Source organism: Pelophylax lessonae (genome assembly GCF_965119305.1).
Source record: "Pelophylax lessonae genome assembly, chromosome: 8".
NCBI lineage: Eukaryota > Metazoa > Chordata > Amphibia > Anura > Ranidae > Pelophylax > Pelophylax lessonae.
The window spans coordinates 241,492,822-241,511,145 of NC_138775.1; the positions used below are offsets into that span (position 1 = coordinate 241,492,822).

General features: G+C 44.6%; 1 protein-coding gene across 1 annotated transcript in view; it reads left to right on the forward strand.

Moving 5' to 3' along the window:
• The window catches only part of EPS15 (epidermal growth factor receptor pathway substrate 15), a 207,165-nt gene that overhangs the window by 55,109 nt on the left and 133,732 nt on the right, over window positions 1-18,324 (forward strand). Inside the window, exons 10-12 of the mRNA XM_082265510.1 lie at window positions 1,886-2,031; window positions 7,497-7,653; window positions 15,286-15,345. Coding sequence (XP_082121636.1) covers window positions 1,886-2,031; window positions 7,497-7,653; window positions 15,286-15,345 — 363 coding nt within the window. The remainder of the gene's footprint in view (window positions 1-1,885; window positions 2,032-7,496; window positions 7,654-15,285; window positions 15,346-18,324) is intronic.

An 18,324-nucleotide genomic window follows, 5' to 3' on the forward strand; every position in this document is an offset into this window, starting at 1 on the left:
GCTCCTCAGGTCTTCACAAAAGTTTTGGCCCCGGTGCTGGCATTGTTTGGGTCAGCGGGAGATTGCGGTACTGGGGTACCTGGATAATCATCTTTATGATCAACTGGAGTTTTCGCTGCGAACTCTGAGGGAGTTTGGTTGGATTCTGAACCTTCAGGAATCTGCTTTGGTTCTGTCTACCAAAACTGAACTATCTGGGTCTGACTGGATTTGGCCTCAACCAGCGTTTCTTCCTCCGGAAAAACTCCAGGCATGGCAGGAGGCAATTCAGCTTCTGTTTTTTAGCAGACTGTTATCCCTCCTGGGCTTACATGCGGGTGCTTGGGCCCTGATGATGTTCACCTACGTGGCTGTATGTTTGCACAGTTCCACACAAGATCTCTGCTAAAGAGATTCTGGTGAATTGGGACAAGGATTTCACGGTCTCTAGAGGTGGCTTTGTTCTCTGGCACTTCGACAGGTTAAATCCTTTCTCCCCTGTACTGGACGGTTGACACCTCGGATGCCAGCCTGTCCGGGTGGGGAGGCATCCTCAGCAAGGACGTGCTCAATGGGTCTGGACTCTGGCAGAGTCCAGACTGGAGATTAATGTTCTGGAAATCTTAGCGATCAGCCTTTGTCTGGCTCATTGGACAACTCCTCTTCAGGGGTGTCTGGTACCAATTAATTTTGACAATGCCACGGCCAGGGTCTGTCAGTCACCAAGGAGGCACAAGTAGTGTCCTAGCGGCTCAGTAAGTAGTCAGCATTCTAAGGTGGACTGACCAGTTCGTTCCAGCCCTCTCAAATTTCTGCCACGACTCCTGTTCAGAATCAAAGTAGAAGAGATTCTGTGCTGACTGACCTCGCCGGTCTTGGTACGCCGATTTGGGTACGGCTGGTCGCCGATGCTCCTTGGGGGTCTTCCTCTCAGGGAGGATCTGCTGTCCGAAGGACCGATCTTCCACCCTGCTTTACATTTGCTGGCTTTAACTGGTATGGCTACTGAATGCCACGTGCTGAAGGATGGAGGTTTGTCTGAGTTGGTGATTTCTACGCTGTTGAAAGCTAGGAAATGTACTTCTAGGAAGATCTATCATCGTACTTGGAAGATGTACATTGCGTGGTGCGAGTCTCTCTCGCTCCTTGGTGGCTCGGATCTTAACCTTCAACAGGGGGTTGAACAGAAATTGGCCTCGAGTACCATCAAGGGCCAGGTATCGGTTTTGGCGGTCTTTTTCCAACAACCTTTGGCTTCACACTCCCTGGTGTGTACCTTTTCTTCAGGGTGTCCAACATTTGGTTCCTTCAGTGCGTGCTCCGTTGCCGCCCTGGGATCTTAATGTGGTGCTTTCTGCTCTACAGAAGCCTATCTTTGAAAATATTCGGGAGGTTTCCCTACTTGCACTGCCCCAGAAGGTGGCCTTTTTTTTTTGGGTGGTTATCACCTCTGCGCGCAGGGTGTCTATGGTTAGCCTTGGGAATTTTTTTCTTCTTTTTTCCCACCTCTCATGTTTAACACTGCTTAGGGATGTCCCAATGGTTAACAAGAATCAGGAGCTGTATCTGTCAATGAACAAAAGAGAAAATGGGATTTTTGACTTACCGTAAAATCCATTTCTCTGATGATCATTGACGGACACCGCACCCACCCCTCTGTGGAGTTTGCTTTCTTCTGGCACTGCTTGTAGCAAAACTGAGTGCCTATAGCTGAGAGTGGGTGTATACCCCCTGGGACTGCCCCATAGGCATAGTCAAGCTTTTTCCTGCCTAGTGTCCTACTCCCTTAGAGGAGCAGTATAACCCAATGGTTAAGAAGAATAAGGAGCTGTGTCAGTCAATGAATGTTCTTTAGGTTAGAGTTTTGTAAAATATTGCCTCTGATGGTCTTTATTTTTATTTACAGTGGGTTGTGTCACATATAGAGAAAACAAAATATGAAGATATTTTTGTGAAACTTGACAGCGACCAGGACGGTCTGGTGTCTGGTCTGGAGGTCAGAGAGATCTTCCTTAAGACTGGATTGCCCTCTGGACTTCTTGCCCACATTTGGTAAGCGCAGCAGGGTAACTGCCATTTAAAAATGATCGGTATAGATAAGCATAATCCATAGAAATGTCTGTTTTGGCTGCACCGCTTCAAAAGAAAATTGTATTGTTCCTTGATTTTTTTATTTATTTTTTTATTTTTGCATCAGTAGCTGTATATGTAGTCCTGTTTAGGCAATGTCTTGCTTCTGGACAATTAAAAACTAGATTGTATATAATTGCATTCTGTGGTTAACTCATTCTACTGTTTGTACGTTTGCCCACTGACAAAGAAATGATCAGTCTATAATTTCAATGGTAGGTTTATTTTACAAGGTGAGAGACAGAATAACTAAATATAAATAATTACTGTGCCAATGACATCTAAATGAGTTGCAGACACAGCAACACAACCATGTTGTATAGAATAGAGAAATAGAAAAAAGTGCTGCGTTAAATCAAACTAAATGTTGAGAATGCCTACTAAAGGGCTACACTAAACATACAATATACAGTCTAAAAATATAAAGTAACTTTCAGTGTAATAAATATGAAAGTGCAATGTAGCAAATGTGCAAGTAATCAACAAAGATGCAACCATATAATGTGCAAAAAACCAAAGTGGTTAAAGTGCAAAAACATTTGTGCAAAAATATGCATGTGCAAACTGGCAACAATAAACACACTTCATAAATAAGTTATAAAAGGCAAGTGGGTAAGTTCATCAATCGGCAACAGAAGTGCTCTGAATAAAAGTCCGTATCCAATGGAAGCCCGTGTTCTGAAACTGTAAACTTGACACCCTGAGAGCAACCGGCGCCAAAGAGAGTCAGGACGCTTACCAAAGCAAATGGACTCTACTACCAGCGGTGAAGAGTCATACAGGCAGAGAAGTAATAACCATAAGGAATCTCCCGATAGTTGTCATCATCTCGTCTGAATCTCAATTGGGCCAATACGTAGGTGCCCAAGAAAACAAAACTCCTCATAGCGTAAAACCATCACTGGTACAATTTATTAAACAGTAGAACACTTGCATGCTTCCACTAATTTACAAGTGGTTTGACTAGACAATGTTGTGATCACAAAAGGCTCCTAGTGGCGCAAGAAAACAAAAACAAGAAAACAAAGAACGCCTCATAGCGTAAAACCATCACTGGTACAATTTATTAAAAAGTAGAACACTTACATGCTTCCAGGAATTTACAAGAGGTTTGAATAGACAATGTTGTGATCACAAAAGGTTCCTAGTGGCGCAATGTGTTGGAGTAGACTCACTGGACCCGACATGTTTCATCTGAAGAGACTTCAACTGGGGTATGAGAATACCACCCTCCATTGTGTTTATAAATAATCCTTATAACTAATTCTAAATTGAATGATTAGCATGTCTTACCATACACAGGAAGCGCCGGCAATGTGGCCGGCCGCGTACGTTCCAAGCCTCGTTTCCTCATTGCCAGCGCTTCCTGTGTATGGTAAGACGTGCTGATCATTCAATTTAGAATTAATTATAAGGATTATTTTTAAGTGCAATGGAGGGTGGTATTCTCGTACCTCTGTTGAAGTCTCTTCAGACGAAACGCGTTGAGTCCTGTGAGTCTACTCCAACACATTGCGCCACTAGGAACCTTTTGTGATCACAACATTGTCTATTCAAACCTCTTGTAAATTCCTGGAAGCATGTAAGTGTTCTACTTTTTAATAAATTGTACCAGTGATGGTTTTACGCTATGAGGCGTTCTTTGTTTTCTTGAGCACCTTTGTATTGGCCTAATTGAGATTCAGATGATATAACTATCGGGAGATTCCTTATGGTTTTTACTTCTCTGCCTGTATGACTCTTCACCGCTGGTGGTAGAGTCCATTTGCTTTGGTAAGCGCTCCTGACTCTTTGGTGATGGTTGCACTCAGGGTGTCAAGTTTCCAGTTTCCGAACACGAGCTTGCTTTGGATACAGACTTTAATTCAGAGCATTTCTGTTGCTCATTGATGAACTTACCCACTTGCCTTTTATAATTTATTTATGAAGTGTGTTCATTATTGCCAGTTTGCACATGCATTTTTTTGCACTTTGGTTTTTTTGCACATGTGGTTGCATCTTTGTTAATTACTTGCACATTTGCTACATTGCACTTTTGTATTTATTACACTGACAGTTACTATATATATATATATATATTAATATATATATTTTTTTAAATTGTATATTGTATGTTTAGTGTAGCCCTTTAGTGGGTATTCTCAACATTTAGTTTGATTAGCACAGAGACAGAATAACAAAATCTAGAAACGCATTTAAAAAAAATTATAAATTGATTTGCATTTTAACGAGTGAAATAAGTATTTGACCCCTTCGCAAAACATGTCTTAGTACTTAGTGGCAAAACCCTTGTTGGCAATCAGAGGTCAGACTTTCTTGGAGTTGGCCACCTGGTTTGCACACATCTCAGGAGGTATTTTGTCCCACTCCTCTTTGCAGATCCTCTCCAAGTCCTTAAGGTTTGGAGGCTGACATTTGGTAACTTGAGCCTTCAGCTCCCTCCACATATTTTCTATGGGATTAAGGTCTTGAGAACTGGCTAGGCCACTCCGGGACCTTAATATGCTTCTTTAGCCACACCTTTGTTGCCTTGGCCATGTGTTTTGGGTCATTGTCATGCTGGAATACCCATCCAGGACCCATTCTTCAATGCCCTGGCTGAGGGAAGGAGGTTCTCACCCAAGATTTGACGCAGTGAAGTTGTTCCTGAAAAACCAAATCCATGTTTTATGGTGAGAATAGTGTTCTTGGGGTCATATGCAGCATTCCTCCTCCTCCAAACATAGCAGTTTGAGTTGATGCCAAAGAGCTCAATTTTGGTCTCATCTGACCACAACACTTTCACCCAGTTCTCCTCCTAATCATTCAGATGTTCATTAGCAAACTTGAGGGCCTGTACATGTGCTTTCTTAAGCTGGGGGACCTTGTGAGCACTGCAGGATTTCATTGCTTCACGGCATAGTGTGTTACCAATTGTTTCCTTGGTGACTATGGTCCCAGCTGCCTTGAGATAATTGAAAAGATCCTCCCGTGTAGTTCTGGGCTGATTCCTCACCGTTCCCACGATCCTATTGAAACTCCATGAGATGACAACTTGCATGGAGCCCCAGACCAAGGACGATTGACAGTTATTTTGTCTTTCTTCCATTTGCAAATAAATTGCACCAACTATTGTCACCCTTCCACCAAGCTGCTTGGCGATGATCTTGTAACCCATTCCAACCTTGTGTAGGTCTACAATCTTGTCCCTGACATCCTTGGACAGCACTTTGGTCTTGGCCATGGTGGAAAGATTGGAATCTGGTTGATTGATTGCTTCTGTGGACAGGTGTCTTTTATACAGGTAACAAATTGAGATTAAGAGCACTCCCTTTAAGAGAGTGTTCCTAATTGCAGCTGGTTATCTGTATAGAAGACACCTGGGAGCCAGAAATCTTGCTTATTGATAGGGGATCAAATACTTATTTCACTCATTAAAATGCAAATCAATTTATAACTTTTTAAAATGCGTTTTTCTGGATATTTTTGTTCTGTCTCTCACCGTTAAAATAAACCTACCATTAAAATTATAGACTGATCATTTTTGACAGTGGTCAAACATACAAAATCGGCAGGGGATCAAATACTTTTTTCCCTCACTGTACCAATACCCATTCGTTTAGCTCAGAGAGGTTTGTTTATAAATCGCAGGTTTGATGCTGCAGCAGCTCATATGGAAAGTCTACTGGTGATATGTATTCTGTGCTTTGTTTTCCTTAAAAGGATGTTCCCACCTTCTTTAAAAATGCATTTGTAAAGCTGCTACACAATCCATTATGTAATGTTATTAAAAATGAGCACACAGTTGTAATCTGCAACTCTTTTGGATAAAACTGGCAAAAAGTCAGATGTTGCTTCTTTGTATACTCTCCATATTGTGGGCATTCTGCTAGAAGATGCTTTTAGACACAAGGACTTTTTATAAAAATTAACGCATTTTATTGATAAACTTTTTGAAACCTTATTAAAAAAAAATGAAGACCTAGAGAATATTAGGACCGCACTTCTTAGATTTGGGCATTCTTTCAACTGTTCGTGTACAGAAATGTAATTTCCTGCACTGTAATTGGCACAGCACACTTAATAGTTTTTCACTATCTGTTATAATTACTGGGACTGATCTTGTTATTATAGCAGGCAGACCCACCTACTCTAGGGTTCCTCCAGAAGTAGCTAGGGGTTACTTGACCAATGAGCAATTGCTGACATCATTGAGCTTTTTGTTATCTGTTAGGGGGTAATTCTTCCTGATAACCCCAAGCAAAAGGTGCATTTGCCCCACTGACCATCACCATAATGTATCATGAGTTGCAGTTCTAGTCATTTTTAACAGAGGTTCCCTAAAACAGAAAAGTTATTTGACGGTTTCCTCTGTGTTGATAAGGTTGAGAGAGGCTGTATTAAACACTCAAGAAGTGACTGCAATGCATGTTTCTGATTTAACAGAACCTAAGCATGTAAAACTGTGCAAGGAGTATAAAAATCCTTTCAACTTTTTTTAAAGCTCCTCTCTGGGCAGCTTTCAATTGGTTTGTTGGCAGTTGTTAACCTTTGTTCTTTTTATCCTCCTCCTTTTAATGATTATCATTAGTGCTACTGTGCATTCCTCTCCAAACATCACACTTGAGTCTCTTTGTGTGGCAATTCCTCTGTAGGCGAACCAACATTTGTGAATGCTCTATGTGAACATTTTGACCAGTTCCTTCAACGACCCTGTGTAGTTCTGTGAGAATACACACACTCACTCCCACACTGTATGTGTATGTATGTAAGAATATATATATATATATATATATATATATATATATATATATATATATATATATATATATATATATATAATATATATATAGAGAGAGAGAGAATGAAAGTTCAGTGATAGCAAGCAATTAGAAAAGAATGCGGCCATGCCGGGCTCCGGCCACTAGGACGCTTTATTAATTCAAAGAGTTCGGTGAAGGAATGAACTACAAGTACCGACAGCCTTTGTGGCTGACTGCTTGTAGGTTTTTAGTGAATGACCAGGGCACTAATAAGAACTCCTGGTAGTCCATTGATGCTTCCTGTCTTTTAGTAACTCCCTGCCTGTATGAGCTATGGGCAAACTGCTACACACAGTGTGCAGGAGCCTGGGATTGCACCTGCAATCTGCAGATTGTGGGTGCAATGCTTTACAGGCTTCTAAATAAAAAAAAAAAAATGCATATTTTTTTACCTCCAAAAAGATTTGCAGTTATACATTTTTTAGAAAGGTGAACTTACTGTACAGGCATTACTGTTCTATACACTTTTTTAACAGTAAGGCTTTTTGATTGCTTTAATTTCTATCCACCATAGTCTGTATGGTTATTCTGTCAAATTTTGGTTATTGAATGAAACACATTTTCTGTTTTATTGTTCGATTGCAGGTCTTTGTGTGATACAAAAGATTGTGGAAAACTTACCAAAGAACAGTTTGCCTTGGCCTTTCACTTTATCAACCTGAAGTTGCTGAAAGGTACTGATCCTCCTCAAGTCCTCACCCCTGAAATGATCCCACCGTCAGAAAGATCTGCAACACCTAAGGTATGGCTCATAGAAATTCTTGTGTATCATTCCACTTTATCACCAATGTTCAGAGCAGTTCAAAAAAACAGATGTAACTGCAGGCTTAACAAGTTTTGCATTGTAAGACTAGGTTCACATGTGAGCAGGTACAGGATTGTGTGTAGATTGCATGTTTTTCTGCACCTGTAACAAAAACGTGCTGCTATCAGATGCGTGGGGGGGCGGGCACTTCCATTAATTTTGAATGGCACCCCAACCCCAAGAACTGGAAACTGCATCTTGTTTTCCTATGCTGGGAACTACATATCAGTATGCAGTTTCCCCACAGCGGCAATTTTTGAAAAGGTGCAGGACCATTTTCCTTGCATTTTTCATAGGTACAGCAGCCCATGCAAATAAATGGGCTGCTGTGCCCATGCAATTGTGGTTGCAGGAAAACCCACCTAGCCTAAAGCAGTATTGTAAGTACTATTCCTTACCAATGTTTTTTATTTTATGCTTGTACAGGCTTTTGAGTTACGCACTGTGTACTATGGGAACTGTTAATGTCTTAATCATTAGCAAAGGGATCTATTTACAGCTGCCTGCTATTATCTACAGCTGCATGTGGAATGCACTAAATATACAGAAATCTGTATGTCTGTATATGATCCTTGTATGGGCAGGCTGATTGTACCCAAATCAGTCCATCGATCGGCGGGTGCAAACCAGCATGTTTGATTCGTAGCATGATATTATTGCCAGCGGCTAAGGTCACTAACCATAATCACTCTGTTCTCCCAGCAGGGATGGCTCCCCTGCCAGGAGAACACAATTGAGGGAATCAAACAATTTCTTTCCTGCAACCCATGGTTGCAGGAAAGAAAGTCGCATCACCTATGGCCTGCCCTAAGGTGCTGTTGATAGACATGTACTGTATGTACAGTATATGTATATAGATAGATATCATTATTTTTTTTTTTTATAGGAAAGAGGTTGTTAGCCATATACATTCAGTTTTATGATTACCTGTAGCAGTCGTATACCAGATTGTGTTATCTGAGATTCTGGTGGAAATTGGGTCTCTGGTATCTGAAACATACAATGAGCTATCACTGCACTTATAAGTACAGTAATAAAAAAACACTTACAAGATGGAAGTGAAAAACAGGCATATCAATAAATCCATAACGTCCAGTGGGATGCCTCCTGGGAGTAAAGACAGCTGCGGGTGAATATTCCAGCCGACCAGCGGTGGGAAACTCTGTGTCTCTGATCCAGGAGGGAGAGCGGTGCTGTCAGGATCAGCATGGAAAACAGACAGCCGGAAGTGACGTCAGAGTAAGCTGGACATGCTTCAGTGCATACCCAGTTGCTCCTTCTTCAAACCAAACTTTCTTCGGCTAGTCATGTATTTTTAAAGTCTCCTTGTTATCCAGAGTGCCCTATTCTCCACACTCCTTGAACATCACACCCTGTCATGTGGAGGACAGTACTATGACAAGTATTTAGCCTGAATTTCTCTTTCGTTCATTGACGGACACAGCTCCTGGTCATCTTAAACATTGGGTTATACTGCCCCATATAGGAGTAGGATACTAGGCAGAAAAATTCTGGCTACGCCTATGGGCAGTCCCAGGGGGGTATACTCTCTCTCTGCTATAGGTACTCAGTTTTTTTTTTCTGCCTAGTCAGGAGTAAGGACTTAGTTCCTTGCTGGTATCTCTGGTCCTGGCAAGTTTTTCTTTTTAGATTTTTCCTGTGAGATCTACAATCAACTGCTGGACTGGGCGATGGGCTGGATAATTTAGATACAGTGGTCACCTTAGTCTAGTCTAGCCTGCGTGTGCCCGCAGACCTTAGCTTTGCGCTAGGTTGGATGCGACATAGCCCCACCGAACAGGGGCTGGCCTGTGAGTTAAACGCCTCGCGAGGTCGCATACGACTGGGTCTCGGCCTTAGTCGCAGCGTTCCTCCTGGACGTCAGCCCCCCCATTTTATCGGCGAGGGTTTCTGTCTAGAGCGGTGCCTGCCTGGTTCCTGGTATAGTGAGTAGCTGTCCCCTCCTTTTCTCCTGGAGGGTTTTGGGGTGGACATGGGCCCCTACTTGGGACGGTCGAACCCCTGGGTTCCCCTCCTTCTCGTCAGGCACCCCCCTTCATCTAGAGAAAGCTGGACAACATTAAAACAATAGCCACCCAGGTGAAAATAATAAGAGCCTTGGAGTCGGGTGCACGTCCAGTCCTCAGTCCGAGACACGAGCACAAGAAAAATGTCGACTGCATTCCGGCATAGAAGGCAATCAAAGGACTTTATTAACAATAAAGGAACAGTTGCCGCATTTCACAAATAAATTTGCTTAGTCATAACCTGGAGGTGGGGGATCGTACCTGGTGGGGGCTCCTGCCAGAGCCCCCAGGCCCTGCCTGTGATTCCTCCTGGGATCCGCGTGGGGCCATTTTGTTGTAGCCTGTGTGCTCAAATGCACGGTGGCCATGTTTGTGTAGTTCGACGGCCATTGTACGGTAGTTTGCCATTGAAAATAGCGGCGGGCGTGACTGTGGAGCCCTGAGGGTGGCGATTTCGGAGGTGGGAACCTCTCCTCATCCCCTTGTGCTGACTCCTGGATCTTTACACTTCCTGATCGCCGCACGTGTAGTGCAGATTATCTTGGTGCTCAGAGTGCCTGTTTCTGCTGGCTGGTGAGTCTGGTGGGGTCCTCTCCCTTTCTGCTGAGGATCGATTGGTGCTTTGTGCCTAGCGACTGGGTCGTGCTGCCAGTGCAGTGGTGGTTGTCCCTTTGCAGTGCTTAACACTTTTTGTTGGGTACCCCTCGTGACTCATGGAGTCTTTGGCGCACGTCTCCCCACCTGATCTCCTCTCTGAGGCTGCGGGCCCTCTGGGTCCCAACCATCCATTGATGCACTAACAGTGGTCCTGGAGTCCTTTGTGTCCCGGGTGAAGTCAGTTTTTGGGCGACGGGCTAGCAAAAAGCATACCCCACGTTCCCCTGCCACATTTGTCTCATCAGAACTGGAATCTGCAGACGTTGGTCTCCCCTCAGGGTCTGTGACCACGCGCCCTGAATCCTCAGATAGTGAGGTTGATTCCCTCGACATCAACCGCGCACAAAAAGGCGCTGGATGAAGCGCTGATTGCATCTGTGCGTGAGACCTTAAGGATGGAGGACTGCGACGGAGGCGCAGGTTTCCTTTGGCACTTACAAGCCATCCAGAGTGAGAAAAGCGATTCCTTTACCCGCCTATTTTGACAGAATTGTCGCTAAAGAGTGCAGACGCCCAAAGCAATTTGCTAGGCAATACCTCAATGAGGAGTCTCTTCTTAAGAAGTGGACTGTTCCACTGGTGGTGGACCCTCCGGCTTCCAGATTGAACAAGGTGACCATTATTCTGGTTAAAGAGTCCCTGGCCTTTAAGGATCCGGCTGACAGGAAGGCAGAGGCTGTGGCCTGCAATATGTACACACACTCTGGCTGGTTCGGCACTGAGGCCAGTATTCACCATTGCCCGGGTGTTTCAAATTCTGGCTGAGTGGACTAAGCTTTTACGCCGTGATCTGGAGAGAGAACAGCTCCCCCCCTCGCTTTGCTGAGCTGGTGTACCAGTTGGTCCAGGGGCTGCAGTTTATCTCTGATGCCTCTTTAGATACGGCTCCCCTAGGGGCTCGACTCTGTGTTTCAGCAGTGGTCCTTCGACATGTCTTCCTACTCAAATGCAGGTCTGCGGAGCAGACTTCTAAAAAGGCCTTGACTGATCTCCCCTTTCAAGGAGATTGCCTTTTTGGAGCTACACTGGATGACATCATTAAGGGTCTCACAGGGGGGGCAAGAATACCTTTATTCCGCAGGCTACTAAGGGCAAGGACCCTCTTCGTAGACGTTGGCCCTCCTTCTCTGCTCTTAAGAAGTTTTTTCGTCCCTCAGGGTCAACTGACAAGGGCTTGAAGCCTTTTAGGGCCGCCTCTGGAGGACCCAAACTAACCTAGCCTGACAAGCCGAGAGAGGGCTTCTCCAGACCTGAGGGCAAGGCTCCTTCAGCATGAAGGTGCGCCCTCACCCGTATCAGGGTTGGGGGGACGTCATTGTTGGTTTCCGGACCCGTTGACTTCCCTTGTACAAGACAAGTGGGTCCACAAAGTCATTCGGTTCGGCTACAAGATCGAATTTCGCTCTTGTCCCCCGGCAAGGTTCTTTCCTTCCAACTTGCGCCTGTTCCCGGACCGCTTACAGGGTCTGTTTGGGGCGGTACAAGACCTGTTGCTTCAAGGGGTGATTGTCCCGGTTCCAACTTCAGGATGTTTTCAGGGTTTTTACTCAAACCTGTTTACAGTTACCAGGAAGTTCAGGATGGAGTCCATTCGAACGGTGGTGGCATCCCTGCATCAGGGGGATTTTCTTGCCTCTATTAACAGCTAGGATGCTTACCTTCATATTCCAATATGTGCCGTTCACTAGCGCTTCCTCCTTTTTGCTGTGGGAAAGGAGCATTATCAGTTTGTGGCGTTACCCTTCGGTCTCGCCTCTGCTCCTTGGGTCTTCACACAAGTGTTAGCCCCAGTGCTAGCTTTGTTACGCCAATGGGGGATCGCAGTACTGGGCTACTTGGACGACCTCTTTCTGCGAGCAGTGTTTCCTACTGCTCTGGTGGAAAACCTGGAAATCACCATATGAGCTCTGAGGGAGCTTGGCTGGATTTAGAGATTTCATAAGTCTGCTCTGGTTCCGTCTTCAAAGCTGGACTATCTGGGTCTGACTCTGGACTTGGCTTTAGCCAGAGTTCTCCTTCCTTTGGACAAACTCCAGAAATTGCAGGCTGCGATTTGTCTTCTGCTGTCGAGCAGATGGTCATCCCTCTGAACTTGCATGAGGGTGCTGGGCCTGATGGTGTCTACCTTTTGAGGCGGTTCTGTTTGCACAGTTCCATACGAGGTCCCTGCAAAGAGAGATTCTGCCCAATTGGGACAAGACTCGGAAGTCTCTGGACAATTTGATTGGGCTGAGCCGAAGATCGAAGGAATCCCAAAAATGGTGGCTTTGTTCTCCAGCGCTACGGCTGGGCAAATCCTTCCTCCCCTTGTATTGGACAGTGGTCACCACGGATGCCAGCCCGTCCGGCTGGGGAGGCGTCCTCAGCAGAAATTCTGCTCAGGGGCTGTGGACTCTAGACGAGTCCAGACCACCGATCAATGTCTTGGAACTCCGAGCGGTCAGACTTTGCCTTGACCATTGGACAGATTGTCTTCAGGGATGTCCAGTGCGCATTCAGTCGGACAATGCCACAGCCATGGCTTGTGTCAATCACCAGGGGGGAAAGCAACAAATTATTCAGCGCTAAATCAAAACAGAACCTAACATAAAAGCCGCTGAACACTGGAAAAAGGTCAAACCAACCAAACCTTAAAAATTAACATAAAAGAAACAATAGTGCAGCTCTAGAAATTGACAATTTTAAGCATAACACACAGTGGTATGAGAGTCCATAAACACCAGGGGGGCACAAGAAGTGTCCTGGTGGCTCTGTAGGTAGCCAGCATTCTAAGGTGGGCAAAACAGTTCATTCCAGCCCTTTCCGCCATACTCATTCCCATCGTGGAAAACGGGCAGGCGGATTGTCGCAGTCGTCAGGTGTTGGACCAAGGGGAGTGGCCCCTTCATCCAGAGGGGTTTTATCAGTTGTCTCCAGTGGGGTGTCCCCGAGGTGGTTCTGTTGGTGTTTTGACTCAACAGGAAGGTGCAGAGTTTTTTGGCTTGGTCAAGGGATCCTCTGGCGGATGTTACAGACGCGCTGGTGGCCCTGTGGGGTCAGTATGGTTTGATTTACGCCTTCCCTCCTCTCAAGCTTCTGCCAAGACTTCTGCACATGATCGAGGCAGAAGGGATTCCGGTCAGCTTAGTGGCTCCGGCCTGGCCCCGCCGGGCTTGGTAGGCCGATCTGGTGCGGCTGGTCGCAGACGTTCCTTGGAGGCTGCCTCTCAGAGAGGATCTGCTTTCTTTAGGACCAATATTCCATCCTGCTTTACATTCGCTGGCTTTGACAGCCTGGGTGTTAAACGCCAGGTCCTGATGGATAGAGGTTTGTCTGCGTCAGTGATTCCAACGCTGTTAAAAGCTAGGAAATCTACCATCGTACGTTCCTTCAACGGGTGGTTGAGCAGACACTGGCCTTGAGTTCTATCAAAGGTCAGGTGTCGGCCCTAGTTGTCTTCTTTCAATGGCCCTTGGCCACACCCTCCCTGGTGTGTACTTTTCTTTAGCGAGTTAGGCACTTAGCCCCTCCAGTGTGGTCTCCTTTGCTGCCTTGGGACCTCAATTTGGTGCTCTCAGCCCTTCAGAAGCCTCCTTTTGAGAATCTTCAGGAGATTCCCCTGCTTACGCTGTCCCAGAAGGTGGCTGCCTTGGTGACTATCACTTCTGCACGCAGGCTGTCGGAATTGGCAGTGTTATCTTGTCCACCTTACTTGGTGGTTCACAGAAATAAGGTGGTTCTTCTTCCCTGTCCGTCGTTCCTTCCAAAGGTTGTCTCTAATTTTCATTTGAATGAAGACATTGTGTTGCCTTCCCTGTGCCCCAAGCCAAAACATCCAAAGGAAATTGCGTTGCATGCCTTGGATGTGGACCGAGTGATTAGGGTGTACTGGCAGGTATGGAGTCTTTTAGGGAGTCAGGCTCACTATTTGTGCTTACGGATGGGCCTCGGAAATGGTTGTCCTCTGTGACCATTTCCAGATGGATCAGACAGATGGTGGTTGAGGCCTATTCCATGAAGGTCAGGTTCCTCCTTTCCCTGTCAAGGCGCACTCTACTGGGGCGCTGCGTGCCTCCTGGGCCTTCCATCATCAGGCGTCAGTGACGCAGGATTGCAAGGCGGCCACCTGGTCGTCGGTGCACACTTTCACAAAGTTCTATAAAGTAGATGTGTTGGCATCTGCGGATGCTTCCTTGCAGGCTGCTGTTTAGGGGACCTGGTCCTCTTTAGGGTGTATTGTATTTTTCAGGTGAACTCCAGTTGTTTTGGTTGAGCTCCAGTTTACCTGGTTGACTATACTTAGCCTTGGGAATTAATTTTTCTTTGTTCCCACCCCTCATGTTTAACACTGCTTTGGTACATCCCAATGGGTAAGACAATCAGGAGCTGTGTATGTCAATGAACGAAAGAATCCATTTCTCTCATGTTCATTGACATAGCACCCACCCCTCTGTGGAGTTGTAATTCTTCTGACACTGCTTGTAACAAAATTGAGTACTTATAGCAGTGAGGAGGAGTATACCCCCTGGGACTGCCCATAGGTGTAGCCAGACTTTTTTTCTGCCTAGTGTCCTACTCCTGTAGGGGGCAGTGTAATCCAATGGTTAGGAAGATCAGGAGCTGTGTCTGTCAATGAACATCAGAGAAATGGATTTTATGGTAAGTAAAAAATCCAGTTTTTTGGAAATAACCAGCGATTATATACATGTGGAGAGGGCCCAGACATTATACGCAGACCTTGCGTGATAATACAAACTCCACTTTTCTGGTTTCAAGCATGCATTATTGAGAAGTATGTAATTAGTGAGCTTGTGTACTTAAACTTATTTTTTTTCTTAAGACCCTTTTTTTTTTTTCATATAAACAAAATAAAATTTCTTATCGTTTATACTTCAAATTGCCTTAGAGAGCTGATCGTTTCCCGGTATGGAATGTACCTTATTCCTTTTCTCCAGGTCCTCACTGTGTAAATCAAGAGGGAGTTTGCATTCAATAACAGGCTTACTGATTAACTTTGTTATGCTTTGGATAAGGATTCTGCTTTGTAACAGAATTTACAAAGTATATTAACATCCTACTTTCCTCTTTTGCTGTGATTATTTTTATTGGAAAGTGTTTTAACACTTAAAGTACAACTAAAGGCTCCTGTTTGACTGTCTAAATACGTACCAAATGCAGTTACTATGTGGTGCACAGATCTCATAAAACAAAAGTCAAATTTCTTTACTTTCCCGACTGAGTGAAATCCGCCCTCATTTGATTCTCACATACTCCCCCTCTGAGACACTGCAGCTCACCTTGGGAGGGTTTCAGCAACGGGCAGTGCTGTTAATCCAGAAGCAGTTGGTAGGACTATGTGGGGCCAGGTGCTGACTGACTAGCTACAGGCTATGGACCAGCAGTGGACTACGTTGACAGGCTCAGCAGGTATTTGCGCAACTTTTATAAGAGGACTAAGAGAAATCTGTCAGTGTAGATGTGCTTATAATAAAGTGTACAGCATATATTTGTATTTTAATAGGAGACCTTAGTTCTACTTTAATATAGTGTGTGTATGCTCATCATATATTTGGTTTATCTTTGCTTGTTCAATTTCTATTAAAAACGTGTAAAAAAAAAAAAAAATCCCAGACCACTCTTGGGTGAATATAAAGTCATAAATGTGTCAGTTCTTTTACTCTGTCATCCTGTTAGACATTGATTTTGCTCCATCTTCCCTAGAATGATAATTGGAGGCACCTTGTATACATTATTTGGCTAAAAGTCTGCAGACATCTGAGCATCACTTGTTCACACCTAAGTACAGGGACGAAAGTATGTACACATTGTTTCAGTGACCAGTACTGTTAATACTACAACATACAAAAACATTTTAGATAATTGTGTGCTTATAATCTTGTAGTAGCAGTTTGGGGAAGGACTTTTCTGTTCCAGAATGACTGTGTTCCTGAGTACGAAGCCAGGTCAATAAAGATATGGCTTGATAACATTGGTGCAATGGTTTGGCCTGCATAGGGCTCTGATCTCAACCCTATAGAGCACCTTCTGGATGAGTGGAACAAAGACTTATCTTCCAATATCCTCACTTGACCTCACTAAATACTCTTTTGGCCTAATGGGCACAAATATCCACAGACACAATCAAAATCTTGTGGAAAGTCTTCCCAGAAAAGTGGAGGTTGTTAAACTTGCAAAGTGGCTTGTCACTCCATATGGTTTTGGAATGGGATGTCTAACAAGCTCATATTGGTTTGTAGTAGGAAGGGTCACCGCTCCAAAGCTTCTTCATATGCCAGTGTAGCACCCTCCTAGGTAGGTGCTAGAAGAGAGTATTGTTTTTGGGTCTTTCTGCTTACCAGAGAGAGTGCCAGGTAAATTTAGATTGCTCTCTGCCTACCAGAGAGCAAGATCCATTTGTAGGGTCTGCTCATTGTGGTCAGGTGCAGCTCAGCTTGTCTGAAATGTTTCACACTGGTCCGATAGGGAGGCGTATTGGACAGTGGGAGGAAACCTGACAAGTGGACGCACAGGCATGATTAAAGAGCTGGTGATTGGCAGTGGAAAGTGCCTTGGTACATGTTGTATAAATGGCAAGGGCACATATGCTTGGGGTCTTCGGCTGAGTAGCGGGGTGCCCCTCCTTTGTATAGGCTGCCATGCGGCCTTGGGTAGACGACCTGAGGGCCTGAAAGTCAGGAGCATAACCCAGATGTCTGGCAGAGCTGACTGGAAGAGAGACACTGGAAAGGATCAGATTCTGCCTACGGTGAGTACAGATCTGTCATGTAGCCTGTCCTGTGAGGGCCATCCCTTCAGTGGAAGAGTCAGTGGACGGGTGTCAGTGATGGGGATGCTAGAGAGTGTCCTGAAGATAAAGAAGTTGCATCAAGTCTGCTGCTATAGAGAGGGCAAGAAGATTTAATCTTGCATACATACAAGTGGCAGTATGGTTAAAGCAGTGTGTCCTCTTCCACAAAAAACCTGGTGAGGACAAGTGAGAGCTGTTCTTATCTACTGTGAATAGTTCCGTTAGAGTATCCCTCTATTCCCTTCTCCCATCTAAGTTCCACAATAAATAGAAAACGCAATTCCCTGGACTGTATGAGTAACGAGCAAACGGAAGTAAAGAGGGATGTGTGAAAAATCTGCTAGTGACTGTCTGCAGGTAATCAGAGGGAGGCCCAAGAAGTCAAAACACAGCAAGCCCAATGGGGACAGTGCTACACCAGTGTCTGGAAACTTGGGTGCAAGCGGAATGGAACTTGTCCACATTCACATACAAACTCCACTGCAAAAAAAAAATGGCTGCACAATGATGACTTCTGTGTTTCTGTGAAACGTTATTGTTCCAGATGTGCATAAAGAATGGACTTAGTCATGGTGCAGAAAAATAAAGTTTTTGTGAAGCGGCTAGTCTTTTCCAGACAAGCTGCTAAAAAAGTCATGGTCAGGAGCCTGCAACCTTTTGGCCAAATATTTTGTGTAAATCCATCATGTCCCTCCTATTACCCTGGCCAGCGACACCCAAAAAAAAAGATGATTATTTTTGTTTTGGTGTTGCTGGTACTCTACCAGGAATTGCTGCTTTGACTCAACGGAGTACCATTCCTTGTGGATGTGGCTGGACTGCCTTCCAGGAAGTACACCGGACTGCAATTAGAAGGTGATCACATGTTAGAAGCCAATACTGGAAGGGTGAGAATTTACAAATGTTATGGAAATAATTTCCTGGTGGAACTTGAACTCGGGACCAAAAGACAAATTGTGCAATAACTGTACCAGAGAACACAGAAGCATACGCATTTCCCTGCAAAATACTCCAAACTTCACTATCCTCTGCATGGAGTTTTGGCCTTTGTGTCACTTTGGAATGCTTGTAAGTAGGGATGCATTGACACCACTTTTTCTTTTTTTTTCTTTTTTAACTCAAAGTATGAGTACTGGT